This window comes from Microcebus murinus, chromosome 27 (assembly GCF_040939455.1).
Source record: "Microcebus murinus isolate Inina chromosome 27, M.murinus_Inina_mat1.0, whole genome shotgun sequence".
NCBI classification, from domain to species: domain Eukaryota; kingdom Metazoa; phylum Chordata; class Mammalia; order Primates; family Cheirogaleidae; genus Microcebus; species Microcebus murinus.
Genome location: NC_134130.1, coordinates 4,852,666 through 4,869,208, shown reverse-complemented (window position 1 = coordinate 4,869,208; position 16,543 = coordinate 4,852,666). Strand labels below are relative to the sequence as shown.

General features: G+C 65.6%; 1 protein-coding gene across 1 annotated transcript in view; it reads left to right on the top strand.

Moving 5' to 3' along the window:
• The window catches only part of KDM4B (lysine demethylase 4B), a 124,913-nt gene extending 109,484 nt beyond the window's left edge, over nucleotides 1–15,429 (top strand). Inside the window, 9 exon segments of the mRNA XM_075998249.1 lie at nucleotides 140–362; nucleotides 1,738–1,814; nucleotides 2,048–2,103; nucleotides 2,406–2,514; nucleotides 7,890–8,175; nucleotides 8,178–8,329; nucleotides 9,748–9,867; nucleotides 12,994–13,086; nucleotides 13,709–15,429. Coding sequence (XP_075854364.1) covers nucleotides 140–362; nucleotides 1,738–1,814; nucleotides 2,048–2,103; nucleotides 2,406–2,514; nucleotides 7,890–8,175; nucleotides 8,178–8,329; nucleotides 9,748–9,867; nucleotides 12,994–13,086; nucleotides 13,709–13,885 — 1,293 coding nt within the window. The 3' untranslated portion in view covers nucleotides 13,886–15,429.
• Nucleotides 15,430–16,543: the final 1,114 nt, after the last annotated feature.

Here is a 16,543-nt window from a genome sequence, read left to right as displayed (position 1 = left end):
GCTTTGCCTGAAGAGAACCCCGAGCAGGGTCTGCAGAGGGCTGGGGAACCACAGCGGGGCCGGGTGGCCCCAGGCTGCTGGCCTGGTTTGGCAATGTCACTCAGGTGTCACCCCTACTGAGGCTGCCCATGTCCCCCAGTCTCTGCAGACCGAGAAGGAGGCGCCCCAGGCCTTGCCGGGGGAGGGCTCCTCGGCCACACCACCTTCCAAGAGCGGCCAGAAGACCCGGCCCCTGATCCCCGAGATGTGCTTCACCTCCGGCGGCGAGAACACGGAGCCGCTGCCCGCCAACTCCTACATCGGCGAGGATGGGACCAGCCCTCTGATAGCCTGCGCCAAGTGCTGCCTGCAGGTCCACGCCAGTGAGTGCCTCGCCCCAGGGGCTGGGGGGCTGGGGTGCCGGGCCAGCATCCCCCAGGGCGTTGGGGGCTGGCCAGCCCCTTCCCCTGGGCTGCTGTTAGGGGCTGTCGCAGGACCCTGGGCAGGGCCTCCCTCGGTGGTTTCCTGCAATTTCTAACTTACGCGTCGTCCTTCCTGTTACAGGGCTGGTAGGCCGGGGTCTCATCAGCTGGAGCAGGGTCGCCCCTGCCCTCGGGCCAGGCTCTCTCAGAGGACAGCCTGGCTGCTCTGGGCTGCGGCAGGACCTGGGTGACCCCTCACCAGCCGCGGCGGGGGCACGGCCCCTGCCACCCTCAGTGCCCAGCAGCCCCGGGGCGTGGCCTGTGTTGGGGGAAGCTTTGTCCTGGGGCAGCTTCTCTTCCTGCCCTGTCACTCGCGCCGGGGAGCTGGCCTTACGGACAGCCTAAAGGACCGGAAGCTCCTTCCGTCTCCTGCAGACAGTCCCCTTTGACCTCCCGCTTGCCTTCAGCAAGGCCAGGCGTCCCTGCCCTCAGCCCTGGACGGTTCTCGCCCTCTCCCGGGCTGGGGCGCAGCGGGAGAGACAGGGCGCCAGCAGGGGCCGGGAAGCTGCAGCGTGGGGCCCGAGCTGGGACTCCAGAGTGGTCAGGGCGTCTGATTTATCTCCGCTCCCGGCCACCACCCTCCCCCCCGAGCCTGGAAGCTTAGCGTGGGTACAGACAGGAAAATGGATGTCCACCCCTTCCACGGTGTTGGGGTGGGAGCCGACTTGAGATTGGACTTGCAGGACAGGAGGATGCTTTCTGAAGACGTTTAATTTTCTGCGCTCTGTGGCCCAGGGAGGCAGCCATAGATCTCTGTCCCGTCCTCCCCGTGGCAGCTGCCTGAGAGGTTGTGTCTGGCCCCGAGCCTGTTGGTTCTGCCTTGCTGCGCCCGGGTTTGAGACGCTGGGGCCTCTGCCGGCCCCTGCCTAATCCCGTCTGTGGGGCTCGGTGGTGACCCTGGTTGAAGCAGAGCCCCTTGGGGTCATCTGGGGGTGTGACTTTGCCTTCTGACCCCTCCTTTGGGCCCTCCCCCATTTCCAAACCAGGGGCCCCATTCACAGCCTGGGCAGGAGGAGCTGCCGCTGGGGTGCAGGCCCCGACAGGCAGGGGGTGGGCGGTGCCACCAGCCAAGCGTGGCAGGCCCAGCAGGGGCCCTCTTGTCCTCGTTCCAAACGAGAGCTTCCAGGCCTTTCTCTGGCTGTGCGCAGTGGCCTAGATTGAGGAAGGGGGGTGGTGACAGCAGCCGCCCTAAATGCGGCAGCTGAATTCCGGGGGCCCCGCGTCCCCCACTACAGCGGTGGCCAGGCCTGAGCCTCAGACGCCCGCTGCCTTCCAGGTTGCTACGGCATCCGGCCCGAGCTAGTCAACGACGGCTGGACGTGTTCCCGGTGCGCGGCCCACGCCTGGACTGCGGTAACTCGCTCCCCGAGGCGGGGGTGCTCTGCGAGCCGGGCCCCCATCCCTCGGGGACTCTGGCCACGGCCTCGCCTCCCTGGGCTGCTGCTCCGTCACCTCCCCACTGAGCGGTGGAGCCCGGCGGACTCCCGCCCGTCACTGTGGTGGCCGCTAGGGTGAAGCGTAAGGACCGTGGGGGGGCTGGCGGATCAGGCCCCGGGCAGCCCCCTCACGCGCCGTCTGTCCCACAGGAGTGCTGCCTGTGCAGCCTGCGGGGAGGAGCTCTGCAGATGACCACCGAGAGGAGGTGCGCGGCGCTGGCGCGGTCGGGGGCTGGGGGCAGACGCTCTGGGATGCGACCCAGCGTCCCCATAAGCTGTTGTATCCTACACGCCCCTGCCCCGCGCCCCCCATGTGCGAAGCTGCCCCTCTTGCAGGTGGGGGTGGGGCATGAGGAGGAGCAGGTGTGTCTGGACTGAGCCCCGAGGTCCCTTAAGTCCTGACTGAGCCGACGACTGCATCCCGCCCCACCCTGCCCGGCCGGCCCCTCCTCTCCGTGACGACCCGTGAGAGGGGCACCTGTGACCCCACACCCACCCGCCCTCCCAGGTGGATCCACGTGATCTGCGCCATCGCTGTCCCCGAGGCCCGGTTCCTGAACGTGATCGAGCGCCACCCCGTGGACATCAGCGCCATCCCCGAGCAGCGGTGGAAACTGGTAGGTCCCCTGTGGTTGAGGCCAGCCCTGCCCTTGCCGCGGACCGGCCAGGCCGGTGCTTCCTGGTCTGAAACCGACTCCTCCTGGCTCCGCGCTCCCACGTGGACTCGGGCAGCCGTGGGGCAGCCGCCCCGCCGCCGTCGGTTAGGCTGCTAAACACGAACGTCCTTGCGCCCTAAGAGCTGAGTCTGGCAGCTGCCGCCTCTGATGTTTCACTGGCACCGCTCTTGTGTTTATGCGAAGGTCCGTCCTCCGTCTTTCAAACACACAGTTTGGCTTGTGATTATCTGTCAAGTTTCTTTAGACCCATTTTTGTGAAACCATGGATAAATCAAAAATTCATGTTATTTTTGAATATGAGTTCCTTCGTGGAACCAATGCAGCGCAGACAGCTCAAAGTATCAACAAAGTGTTAGGGAAGGGTGTGGCTAGTGAACACATAGTATGTCGGTGGTTTTAGAAGTTCTGTTGTGATCATTTTAATCCTGAAAATGAGCCATGTGGGTGACCTGAGACCAAGGCAGATAATGAGGAGCTGAAGGCTGTAGTGGAAGCGAATCCATCTCGGTCTCCGCGTGAATTAGCAGCACGGTCTGATGATGATACTCCAACAATATTGGACCATTTGAAACAAATGGGCAAGGTGAAGAAGCTGGGTAGATGGGTTCCACGTGAATTAGATGAGCGTCAGAAGAGAGACCGTCTCGAAGCTTGCCTTTCTTTGCTGTCACGACATAAAAGTGAACCATTTCTATACCATATTGTTATGTGTGGTGAAAAATAGATTCTTTGGCAATTGCAAGCATTCAGCACAACGGGTGGATAAAGATGAAATGGTGAAACACAGTCTGAAACCGAATATTCATCAGAAAAAGCTAATGGTGTCGGTCTGGTGGTCCAGCGCTAGTATCGTCCGCTACAGCTTCGTGAGACCTGGTCAGTTGATGACAGCGGGTGTCTACTGCAGCCGATGAAATGATGCTTGTGATTAAGCAGCTAAGATTGGTCAACAGAGACAGGCCAGTCCTCTTGCAAGACATGCCTGACCACATGTCACACAGACGCTGCTCACACTACGGCTGCTGGACTTGGAAACTCTGTCATCCACTGCATCCACCAGACCTTGCGCTAACTGACGACCACTTCTCCCAGGCTTTGGACCACTTTTTTTTTTTTGAGACAGAGTCTCCCTTTGTTGCCCAGGCTAGAGTGCCGTGGCGTCAGCCTAGCTCACAGCAACCTCAAACTCCTGGGCTCAAGCGATCCTCCTGCCTCAGCCTCCCGTGGACCACTTCTTGCAAGGAAGAATACCCCATTCTGAAGGAGCTCTGGAAAACACCTGCGATGCCATCACTGCTCGCTCTCCAGGCTTTCGTGCTGCTGGCATAAGCGAGCTACCGTTAAGAAGGCAAAACTGTGTCGCTAGTCTAGGCGCGCACTTTGATTAGCTGTGCTGCTGCGCATTTGAGACACAATAAACTACGCTTTTGATTCGAAATCGGACATTTCATATTTAATGGCTTTAATATTTTTTTAATTGTTTGCTCCAGCTCAAGGTATAAAAGTCAAAAGGCACCCAGGGCGCCAGGGACAAGCAGGTCCCCACCAGGTGCAGCTTCCTGGTTGGCGTGTCTGCTCAGGGACCGTCCCGCAGAGCCGCGTCCCTGTGCCGTCAGAGTGGAGGCACCACGCATGCTCAGCGCCGTCTTGTCCATCACGCGGCCGCCTCTCTGGCTTGTTTGTTTCTGCACTTGCGGTAGTGGTGCTGGTGGCGACATCCACACGCAGTGGCCCGTGCAGCGCAGTGTGACCTCGGTCCCGAGAACTCATCTTGCACAGCGAATCGCTGGGCCTCTCAAGCAGCGGCCCCCTGCCACCCCCCGCAGCCCCTGCACCACCGTCCCCCGGCTTCTGGGCATCGCCTGTTTGACGGACGTCATGTGAGTGGGGTCGCCCGGGATGTGGCCTTCTGTGACGGCGCCTTTCACTGAGTGGTGTCTTCGAGGTTCGCCCACTCACGTCCCAGGCTCAGCTGAACGTGGCGGGCCCCCTTGCCGTGGCCGAGTGATGCTCTGTCGCACGGTGGGCCAGCGTGTCCGTCTGTCCCTCCACCTGCGGGCGCCGGGTTGTCCCACGCCTTGGCTGTGGTGGACGGTGCGGCAGTGACCGTGGGAGCGCGACACCTTTCAGCCACCTGGCCCGTTTCCTGTGGATGCGTGCGCAGAGTGTGGCGCGGGCCGCAGGGTAGCTCTGGTTCAGGGTTTGAGGAAGCTCCACGCTGGCCAATTGATGTTTCCACCGGCAGGGCGCCAGGGTCCCCTGTCCCCAGACCCTCACCAGCACTCGTTCCCCCTTGGCTTTCTGCGGGCAGCCAGGCTGACAGGTGTGAGGTGACGGGTCACCGTGCTGTGGTTTGCGTTTCGCTGGCGTTAGCAACGTGGATCTCTCTGCGCTTCCTGCTGCCGTCTGTGCGTCCCCCGCGGAGACAGTCTGCTCGGGCCCTTTTCCGTCGTCCTCGGGTCACTTGGTTTTGCCTTTGAGCGTGGAGCTCTGTCACTGGTGCCTCTTGGGGTACACCCAGGTGTCCCCTTTCAGGAGCTCGGCCGTCCTTGGGCGTAGGGGGGCCTTAGGGGGGCTTGTGAGGTTCCTGCTGCTCTCGCCGATGCCGGCCGCCCTGGCAGCTGCGGGCGGTGGGGGCCGTCAGAGCTCACGCTGAGCACAGTGCTGCCTGGCACCCCCGCTCAGTCCCTGGCCAGCCGGCTCCGTGACTCTAGACAGATTCCTTGGCCTCTCTGTGCCTCCATCTTCCCCTCTGTGAGTCGTGGTGCTAGCAGTCCCGCCGTGCAGGGCATCTCTGCGTGCTGCCAGCAGGCAGCTTGTCATTGCTGGGCCTCTCGGCGCAGCGCCCCATGGGTGAGCCGGCAGTGATGGGGACAGGGACGTGAGGAGCCTGGGCCTGCAGGGCAGCACCCACGCCCAGGCTCCAGCCTAGGCACCGCCTCCGCTGTGCCCCTTTGGCACCTGCGCCCGAGGACTTGGGGCCTTCCTACACCTGCCTGAAAACTGCACCGGGCCGGCTCTGTGACTCAGCGTCCTGCCGGGCCTTGGGACCTGGTCCCGCCAAGAGCTGAGGAGACCCGTCGCGGGCAGGGGTCAGGCCTTGCTGGGCCGCGCCCCACTGAGGGCCGGGTGTGGGTCCCCGCCCCTCCATCTCCACACTGCTTGCCGGGCCCCGGGGCGCACACGGCACCCTGCCTGGCAGCTTTCTCTGCCGTGTTTATTTTCCCGGCCACCTGGGAGGGTTCCGGGAGTTGACGCTAAGGGCTGGAGGCAGGGCACAGCGGGCTCGGGGAGCGAGGACAGGACCGATGCCCGCCGTGGATCCCGGACTCCCATGCGCTGACGCAGGTGCCCACGGGCCGGCAGGTGTTGGGAGCCCACAGGTGCGGGACAGCTGGGCGAGGCTGGGTGGGCAGCAGAGGGAGCCCCGTCCACGGGCGAAGCAGCTCACGCTGGCGGCGGTGACAGGGCCGGCAGCCCGAAGGCAGCTCCTCTGGTGCCGGCAGCTCCTCTGGTGCCAGCGACTTGGCCCACAGCGCGCACGAAAGGCTTCATCACTCAGGTGCGGTGATGGCGCGCAGCGCCGCGATAAATCCTCCTCCCAGACGCTTTATGGATCATCTGACATTTGCAGCACGCAGCCTCTTCGTTACCCGCGCTTGTAGCGATGAATTAAAAATCCTTTTACACGAGGCGGCTTGTACTGCTTAATGGAGCCGGCAAGGCGGCGGCGGTTAACCTCTGCCTGCCCGGCCGCCCACCCGCCCGGTCGCCGTCACCCGTCCATCAGCCTGTCCCTCACCAGGCCGAGGTGGCTCCTGGCAGCTGGTGGAGGCTCCAGAAGCTTCCAGGAGGAAGGGGGAGGTCTGGGAGGGGCTGGGATGGGAGGAGTCAGCCTGCTTTGAGGTTTGGGGGCGCGGGCAGGAGGGAGGAGCTCGCTCTGCCACCGCAGTGCTGGGGGACATTCGCCAGCCTCCCCAGCTGCAGCAGCGCAGGCTGAGGACGCGGCGGTGTGGGTGGCGCCTAGCGTGGCCATCTGCTTCCTCTCGTCCTGGGCCCCTTGCAGGCCCAGCGGGCCCTGACCCCAACACGCACACTGGGTGGCCCGGGAAACCACGAGGCTCTTCAGACCAGGTGTCCAGGGAAGGGTGGTGACTCGCCTGAGGCAGCCCAGTGTGCTGCACGCCTGTCCTGACCTCCTATGGCCACGAGTGTGGCATGTGGGGGACCTCGCCTTTAGGAGGTGGTGGCTCTGGGTGACTTTGGCCCTGGGCCCACGCTGCAGCCCCATGCACGGCTCGCAGCAAAAGGCTCTGAAGGGGCCTGGCGCACACTCTTCCTGCCGAGGAACAACAAGCTGCCACCGCGGGTGGAGGTGAACTGCGCTGCGCGCCAGGGTTCCTCCGGGGCGCCTGTGGGTGACTGTTGAAGGCAGCTCAGCCCCCGGGCTCACGTCAGGGCCTCTGCCCCGGGCCCTCCAGGGACTGAGGCTGCTGTCACCTCGGTGCCCCAGCTCGCTCTGGCGGGCGCAGGCCGGGCCTGGAGCGTTAGCGCCTGTGGAGCATGTTGCGAGTCCGCGCTTGTCCCTGTGGCGAGGATTGGATATTGACAGTTTAATAACGAGCTCTCGCCGCCATCGATCGCGCTTGCAGCTGCGCTGCCGGCTCCGTGCGTCTGGGTTTTGAACACGGTTTATAGAGTGATGAGGGCCCCAGTTATTAAAGCTCAGAGTGACAGGTGCGGAGATGGCGCCCGATGCTGACACAGGGCAGGTGGGGCCTATGGCCCGTCCCTCGGGGTGAGAGGTCACACGCAGGTGCCCCTCCTTAGGAAGGCGGCTGTTCTGCAGGGCCTCTACCACAGACTGAGAAAAACTCTGCCCTGTAACCTTTCTCAGTGGTTTCTGGTACATTCACAGAGTTGTGCAGCTATCACCTCTCTAGTTCCAGAACATTCTGTCACTCCAAAAAGCAACCCAGTCCCCGTCAGCAGCTACCTTCCACCCCCTCCCCAGGCCCTGGCAACGGGGGCTCCACGCCTGTCTTGGTGGACCCTCCTGCTCTGGGGAGGTCTGGTTCCTGGTTCACACCCGCGTTTCCGGCACCGCGCTGTGGACCGGCGTCTTTGTGGCTGAGGGACACCAGAGCGGCCTGCAGTGCGGGTTCCAGCAGTGGGCAACACGGCCGTGGCTGGCTCCCGGCAGAGCAGCAGGGCTGTGCCCAAGGCCCCCACGAGGCTGGGCTTCCCACGTCCCTGTGGGGGACAGGCCTGGGGCCTGCGCAGGCCCCGGCCCCACGCTGCCCCTGTCCCCGCAGAAGTGCGTGTACTGCCGGAAGCGAATGAAGAAGGTGTCGGGCGCCTGCATCCAGTGCTCCTACGAGCACTGCTCCACGTCCTTCCACGTCACCTGCGCGCACGCGGCCGGAGTGCTCATGGAGCCCGACGACTGGCCCTACGTGGTCTCCATCACCTGCCTCAAGCACAAGGCGGGGGGCCACGCCGTGAGTGCCACTGCGCTCCCCGCCCCTCCTCCACCCCTCCCTACCCTCCCCCACCCTGGCGCGCGGCTGACTGCCCCTCCCGCCACCAGGTGCAGCTCCTGCGCGCAGTGTCCCTGGGCCAGGTGGTCATCACCAAGAACCGCAACGGGCTCTACTACCGCTGCCGCGTCATCGGCACCACCACGCAGACCTTCTACGAAGTGAACTTTGACGACGGGTCCTACAGCGACAACCTGTACCCAGAGAGCATCACGGTGCGCGGGGGCGGGGCTGACGGTGGGAGGGGCGGGGCCAGGCTGAGGCGGGAGGGGCGGGGCCAGCGGGAGGAGCAGGGGCCGTCTGACGGTGGGAGGGGCGGGGCAGGGCTGAGGTGGGAGGGGCGGGGCAGGGCTGAGGTGGGAGGGGCAGGGCTGAGGTGGGAGGGGCGGGGCCGGCGGGAGGAGCAGGGGCCGGACTGATGGTGGGAGGGGCGGGGCCGGCGGGAGGAGCAGGGGCGGGACTGACGGTGGGAGGGGCGGGGCCGGCGGGAGGAGCAGGGGCCGGACTGACGGTGGGAGGGGCGGGGCCGGCGGGAGGAGCAGGGGCCGGACTGACGGTGGGAGGGGCGGGGCAGGGCTGAGGCGGGAGGGGCGGGGCCGGCGGGAGGAGCAGGGGCGGGACTGATGGTGGGAGGGGCGGGGCCGGCGGGAGGAGCAGGGGCCGGACTGACGGTGGGAGGGGCGGGGCAGGGCTGAGGCGGGAGGGGCGGGGCCGGCGGGAGGAGCAGGGGCGGGACTGATGGTGGGAGGGGCGGGGCCAGCGGGAGGAGCAGGGGCCGTCTGACGGTGGGAGGGGCGGGGCAGGGCTGAGGTGGGAGGGGCGGGGCAGGGCTGAGGTGGGAGGGGCAGGGCTGAGGTGGGAGGGGCGGGGCCGGCGGGAGGAGCAGGGGCCGGACTGATGGTGGGAGGGGCGGGGCCGGCGGGAGGAGCAGGGGCGGGACTGACGGTGGGAGGGGCGGGGCCGGCGGGAGGAGCAGGGGCCGGACTGACGGTGGGAGGGGCGGGGCCGGCGGGAGGAGCAGGGGCCGGACTGACGGTGGGAGGGGCGGGGCCGGCGGGAGGAGCAGGGGCCGGACTGACGGTGGGAGGGGCGGGGCAGGGCTGAGGCGGGAGGGGCGGGGCCGGCGGGAGGAGCAGGGGCGGGACTGATGGTGGGAGGGGCGGGGCCGGCGGGAGGAGCAGGGGCCGGACTGACGGTGGGAGGGGCGGGGCCGGCGGGAGGAGCAGGGGCCGGACTGACGGTGGGAGGGGCGGGGCCGGGCTGAGGGCGGGGCCAGACTGACGGTGGGAGGGGCGGGGGCGGACTGATGGCGGAAGGGGCGGGGCTGGGTGACGTGGGAGGGGCGGGGTTGCAGCAGGGAAGCCGGGACGCGGCCCCTCCCTCCAGTCTCTGGTGGGGTCACCTAGTCCTGGCCTGGGGAAATGCCACTCTGGTCCCGCGGGGTCAAGAAGGAAAGCTCTGTCAGTCCAACACAAGCCTCGAACAGTGGTGGCACCCCAGGTGGGTGCCTGACCCGGGGCTCCCTGCTCGCCTAGGGATTCAGCGGAGATGGTCGCTGGGCGTCACGGGAGGGTCTGAGACCAGGTCTGAGCCAGGTGTGCCGCACCTCACCTTCCGCCTGCTGTGTCTGCAGAGTAGGGACTGTGTCCGGCTGGGACCGCCTCCCGAGGGCGAGGCGGTGGAGCTCCGGTGGACAGACGGCAACATCTACAAGGCCAAGTTCATCTCCTCCGTGACCAGCCACATCTGCCAGGTAAGGGGGGCCCTCCTGCCCCAGGGACCCCCACCGGCCCCATTTTCCGTGCTGGGCCAGGTCAGCCTGCCCCACCGCCTGTGCCGTCGGCTGAGGTTGCAGCCGTGCCCACAAGCCCTGGCTTGCCCACCTAATTCTAAGCACCGGCCTGGTGTGTTCTCAGAGCTTAGAAGGCCCTCTACTTGTTGACGTCTTCCTTTGAGGGACGCCTTCCCAGTGCCTGTGGCGTGGGATACGCACCCTGGGCTGCCTCGCCTGGGGTGGAGCTGCCCTTCCCCGTGGAGGACAGAGGAGGTGCAAGGAGCCAGACCAGCCTGCCGCCCCTCCCCCAGTCTCCGTGTGCTTGGCAGGTGGTCCAGTGAGCCACTGGCAAGTCCTGCTAGGTGTGCAGAGACGTACGTCCCTGACCGCGCGCTGTGGGCTCTGGCACCACCCCTCTTCCTGTTGCACTGTGGGAAGGCAGGACCGTTGCAGATCAAGTGTGGGCTCCAAAGTGACCAGCGACCCTCCGGCATTTGCCCCTTTCCCCACGGACATTCCCTGCCAGGCGAGAAGTCTCGCGCTGAGAGCGGTCTGTCGCAGACGGCGCAGGGTGGGCGGGCGGGGCGCAAGCGAGGAGACCCCAGCTTCCCTTGCCAAGCGCAGAGCAGGACCCAACCCAGGACGGGGTCAAGCAGGAGCTCAGAAGGATGGGGGACGGTGGCTGGAGAAATCGGGCCAAGCACATGCCGGTCCGTTTCCTTCTCTCAAGCAACCTGTAAAGACGATAAAAAAGACATGGAAAAAACACGCTAACAAATCCACAGCCGCGCTGGGAACCACAAGGGAAGCTCTCGGTGGGTTTCAGTTGCGCGTCCCAGAAAGGAACCCAAGGAAGCAGATCCTGTCCCGGCTGGCAAGCAGGGAGCTGCCACCACTCGGATGTCGTCAGGATAATTATCAGGTCACCAGACCCAGACCAGCGACTGGGAGACAGCTCAGCCCCTAGGAAGCAGAGCTCACGGGGCAGTGTCACCTGGCTCAGGAAAAAGATCATGTGACGTGTGGGGTGCCTGGGGGCAGAGCCTGGGACGGCAGCAGGTGGTTAAGAAAGAATGCAGCTCACAGGTTGTAGAAAAGAGAAGTGTAGCCCCCACCGTGGAGCGCCTGCCCACCCATGAGGTGGCTGTGGGACCTCTGGGTCCCACGTGTCGTGGCCAAGGAGGCGGCGGCAGCTGCCTGGCCCGGATAAAGCCCTGCAGGTGGCACAGTGCTAGTCCGGGTGACACAAGGCCTCCTGCCTGCTGGTCCCCAAGGGATTCCTGGGCCAGACCCTCCCTCCTTGGGGCTTCAGGAGCTCAACCTTCCAGAACATTCAGAGCACGTTTCCTCTCAAACGGGCCAACGTGACTGCATGATGCTGAATTAAACGTCACCGCTGAGGGGACCCAGTGGGGGTCCACGGCCTCTGATTTCTCATAGCTGCGGAGGAACCTGCACTTTTCTCAGAAGCTGAGAAAACAAACGCCACCTAACGACCTGCCCCTGGAGCCTCCCCCAAGCGACTGTGCCGTCAGCCCCGGGTCCCCAAGTTACCTGGCCCCACGAGCCCACTGGCTCAGGCAGGCTGGCGAGCTGCACCCCCGGGTGAGCCGCCTCTTCCTCCTGATAATCTGGGGCAGATCTCCCCAGTCTTTGCGACCTAGAAACCTGGGCCAGTTTCATCGAGTTTCTAGAACTCACTTTTTCTCCCGGGAAGCCTGCTTCTGTCATTAAATCAAAGCATACAGTGAGGCCACACGGGTGGTGACCAGGACCCGTGTGCTGGGAGCTCAGAGCGCTGAGGTCCTGGCACCCCGGGGTGGGAGCTGAGCTTCAGCCTCGGGGACTACGTGCCCGACTGTCCCCACTGCAGGGCACAGGGACAGGGGTTCCCCTTTGAGTTGCACATGACAAACAAGACAGGAAGGACGGGCAGGGGCTGGCATATAGGTGGGCTCTTCCGCACCACCCCCAGGGCACGTCCAAGGGGACAGCCAGCCCTCCAAGTGTCAAAGCTAGAGCCGCGGAGACCAGGCCTCCCGCGGCCTGCAGGGGCCAGGCGGCCCGCTGTACCCACGGCGACTGCTCCTTCTCCAGCGTCCGCCTCTTGTCTCTCTCTGTCCTCACCCGTCCTTGGAGGAGTCACAGTGACCAGCAGGCCCGAGCCAAGGGCCACCGTGAGACAGGATCGGCGCTGCCTTGGCGGGGCTGGGCCTCCCTCAGACACCGGCCCCGGGCGGGCGCTGCGCGTCTGAGATTTGTAAACGGCACCCACCCTCTGGACGTTTCTGTTGTGTGTTTGAGGTTTTCTAAGTTTGCTTTTAGAGATAGGGTCCTGCTCTGTCGCCCAGGCTGGAGCACAGTGGCGCAGTCACAGCTCCCTGCAGCCTCCCGCCCTGCCTCCTGCAGCTGGGACCACAGGCTTGTTTGAGTTTTTAAATGTGAAACTCGAGTCCTCTGCAATTGGAACCTTGTCCCCAGAGTAGAACAGCCGTTGGGGTCGGGGAGTGACCGCAGTGGCCTTCCTGGGCGAGGAAACACGTGCTTGTCGCCTTTTTGAAACGGGCGCCTTCGGGAGGAGGCGGTGTCGTCGGGAGCCTCCGCGCCTGTCGAGGAAGAGGCCGGAGCCCCCCAGGGTTGCGCCTCTCCTGCTGGGCATCTGCTACCCTGTCCGCTGCCTTCCTGTCGGCCTGCTGAGCTCGGGCCTCTGTGTCCCCTTGGCCTGGCCTTGCCCATCTCCCGGGCCCTGTTAGGGCGCCAGCCCGTCCCCCCAGCTGTCTGCCCTCGCCCTGAGCCGCGCCTGTCAGCCCCTGGAACCTGGGCTTGGGTGGCGGGGCTGAGGGTGCCGTCTCCGCCTGGAGCCTTGGGGGGACCCGCCCGCCCGAGCTGTCCCTGCTTCCGCCTGCGAGGGGCCCTCTGCCTGCTCCCTGCGGGCCGCACGCGGGTGCGGTGGGTGTGAGCTTCAGCCCGCAGCCGCGTGGCCTCCAGCGGCCCTGCACCCCACGGGGCCTCCCGGCGCGTGGGGCCTCTCTGGAGCACGCGCCCGCCTGGAGGTGCCGGGACCTCAGCAGGCGCCCGGGCACCCAGTCCCCGTCTCCTCTGCAGGTGGAGTTTGAGGACGGGTCCCAGCTGACAGTGAAGCGCGGGGACATCTTCACGCTGGAGGAGGAGCTCCCCAAGAGAGTCCGGTCCAGGCTGGTGAGTGTCTGCCGCGAGCCCGCAGCGGCCACTGCTCGGGGAGCTGGCCGGGCCCGGCCGGGTGCGATCACATCTTCAGGTGGCCAGGAGGGTCCCCGTGCCGCAGCCGCTGGGTGGGAAGGCTGCTTTGTAGGCAGCGTGTGGAGGGCTGGCCCGTCCCCTGGGCAGACAGAGCAGCCCCGTGCTCACACTGTGGAGCCGGGGCCCGGCCACAGCGCGGACCGGCGCGGGTTTCTGAACACGAACAAAATCGCAGCGCCCAGCGTGGCAGTTTAGGAAAAAGCTTTTCCTGAGCTCATGTCTCGCTAAGCAGGAGCCGCGAGGCCCGGCGGCTGTCCCTCCCGAGCTGTCCTGGGCTGCTCTCAACCCCAGGCGGGGTTTTGGGGAGCAGTGGCTGGGGCCGAGACGGATGTGCTGGAGGCAGCGCGAGGTTCCCGTCTCCGCCTCCTGAGCGCGGGGGCCGGGGCGGCGCGGGGACCCTGGCTGGCAGGTTTGGGGGCGCAGGTGGAGACGGGAGGCCCCTGCGCGGCTGTCCCCCGCGGCGGGTGGTGTGTGCCAGCTGGCTTGGCCGTGGAGGTGGCCTGCAGAGGCCGCGCTGACCGGCGCTGTCGCTGTCCCGCAGTCGCTGAGCACCGGGGCGCCGCAGGAGCTCGCCTTCTCTGGAGAGGAGGCGAAGGCCGCCAAGCGCCCGCGCGTGGGCACCCCGCTCGCCGCCGAGGACGCGGGGCGGAGCCCGGACTACCTGGCCTTCGTGGAGAGCCTGCTGCAGGCGCAGGGCCGGCCCGGAGCCCCCTTCTAGGACAGCCAGCCGCTCGGGCGACCCTCAGCCCGCCAGGCCGGCCAGGCGTGCCCTGGGCGTTCGCCGGCCTCGGATTCCTGTCCTCACCTCCTGGCCCGAGCCACCTCCGCGCCACGGGTGCCCCTCGGGCGACAGGAGCGAGCGGGACCCCGGCACGCGGCCCCGGACTCAGGGAGCAGGGCCAGGCAGGCGCGGGCCGGCCGGGGCGCACCCCACCCAACTACTCAGAATTTTAAACCATGTAAGCTCTCTTCTCGAAAAGGTGCTACCGCATTGCCTACTGAGCAGCCTTTGAGATTGTGACTTCTGTACATACGACACCTTTGTGAGGTTCTTTCTATAAATACATATTGTTTTAAAAAAAGCAAGAAAAAAAGGAAAACAAAAGGAAAAAAATCCCCAAAGTTGTTTTCTAGATTTGTGGCTTTAAAAACAAGATGAAACAAACATGTTCTTTTTCTCAGAACCAGGATTTGCTGAAAGGAGTCAAAACATCTTGTCGTTTCTTTCTGTTTGTTGTTGTTTTGAAATACTGTTTGTCTATCCAGCAGGCAGGGAAGGAAGTGCGTTGTAGCCGGAGCGTCCTCGCAGCTCAAGGGACTGTGACTGTCGGGGCAGGTGGGCGGCGAGTGGCCCGGTCCCTCTCGGTCTCACCGGGCCCCTTTGCAAAGGAAACACCCTCTTCTTGGGGTGCTCCGTCACGAGTGCTGGGGGTGGCGTCCTGCCAGGCCGGGCCGGGCTGAGGGTGAGGGTGAGGGTGAGGGCCGTCTTCCTGGCTCAGCCGGCCAGGGGCCGGGGCCGGGGCCGGGGCGGGGTGGCGGTGGGGGTGGCGCGTGTTTCCCAGCAGACCAGGCCTGGCACCGCGGGCTCCGGCCGCCCGCCTGTGCGCCCCTGCTCTGCGGGGAGGCTTCGTCCTCGTCACCTGCCGTGTCCGGGGAGAGCGGGAGGGCGCTGCCTCGGCTCGCAGGGCGGGGTCGAGTGGAGAGGCAGGAAAGCCGCCTCGCAGCCCCGCGTGGGCAGCGCCTCCCCGGGCTCCGCGCTCGTCTCGGCTCCTGCCCGGGAGGATCCTTTGCTTGTATTTAAAAAAAAAGTTTTTTTAAAGAGTGTTGTAAAGGTTGCCGGGCCAGAGAGAAGTATTTAATGAAATTGGAGCCCTTCATTCCCTTGTGGGGGAGGGCAGGTCGCCAGAGAGGGCGGGCGGGGGCTGGGGCAGAGGTGTCCGGCCCGCGGCGGCCCTGTATGCACACGTAGTTGGAAATGCTATTTATATTGTCAGGAAGCGGCAGGTGCCTCTGCAGCCCTGGCCCCGGGGTCTCCCTGGGCCGCACCCCTCCCCAGTGTGGGTTCCGCCTGGCAAACGGGAGCTGCACGTTGTCCCCACAAAGATTTATCTGTGTCTTACTATGTGCAAAAACAAAGCAAACCTACCCACCCACCCCGGTTTTTTTCCCCACCCGAGATTAAGGATGCGCTGTACTTTTTGCCTAATTTCCCTGCCTCTAGGTTCATAATGAATTAAAGGCTCACGAGCACTGCGAAGTCCTGCTCCTGTCGTCGGAAGTGTCTTCATTTCTGAGCGGGTGCTGGGGGGTGGGGGCACCGGGAAGAGCCTGTGCAAAGGCCCTGGGGCAGGACAGTGCCTGGTGTGTGTGCCTGGAGCAGAGTGAGGAGGGGGGAGAGGGAGGAGGGGAAGGCAGGGAAGGGATGGGCAGGTCGTGCAGGGCCTCGTGGGCTGCAGGGAGGACCTGGGCTTTCACCCGTAGGGAGGTGGGAGCCACGGAGGGCTGTGGGCAGAGGAAGGACCAGCCCTGACCCAGGTGCTCATGGGCGCCCTCTGGTGGTGCTGTGGGGGAGGACAGACAGGGGCAGGCAGAGCCTGGACCAGGTCGGAGGTGACTAGTGAGAAGTGGGCGGATTCCGGGTGCTTTTGGAGGAAAGAGCCCTGGCAGGCGGCTCTGCGGGAGCCGGGCGGGGAGGGCAGGCCGGGCTACGGCCTCCAGGGCGAAGATGCTGGGGTGCCAGGGTCGGGCCGGCCGCGTGTGGGCAGCGCGGCGAGTGGACAGGGTCGCCTGGCAGAGCAGACGGAGCCTGGGGCCCGGACAGGCCGCCCGTCTCTGGCCCCGGCTGTCCCTGCGGGGCAGGCGTCCTGTCCTCCTTGCCACGCGACCGAGCAGGGAGTCACGGCGACGGAACCGCCCCGACTGCTCCTCCGCCCAGTTCTCACCCTCGGGCCATCCTGCCCGGGGTCCTCAGCACCGCCAGGACTCAGTTTCCCCATCCGCTACAAGGGGGAAGGGGACGCACTCCCTCCCTGCGTGTGGCCCGGGGCTGTTTGCTCTGCCCGCCCCACTTCCCGACAAAGACTGTCCGGCTCCTCCGGGAGTCTCCAGAGCCTTCCCCTAGGGGACAGACGCAGCCCGAAACCCGAAGCGCCATGGCGGCCCCGTGGCGGTGTCTCTGCACGGGGCTGTGGCCTTTGGGGACGCCATCGCTGTCTGCCAGGCAGGACACAGACAGCAGAGGGGCCTGGGTGTGCGGCGTGCGGCCAGCGAGGTCTGCGCTGGGGCCGGGCCCTGCCGGCTCTGCGGTCGCACCCGGGCTTGTTCAGGCATCGATCAGTATCTTCATGTGACCGCCACGTGCCAGCCCTGGGAGATG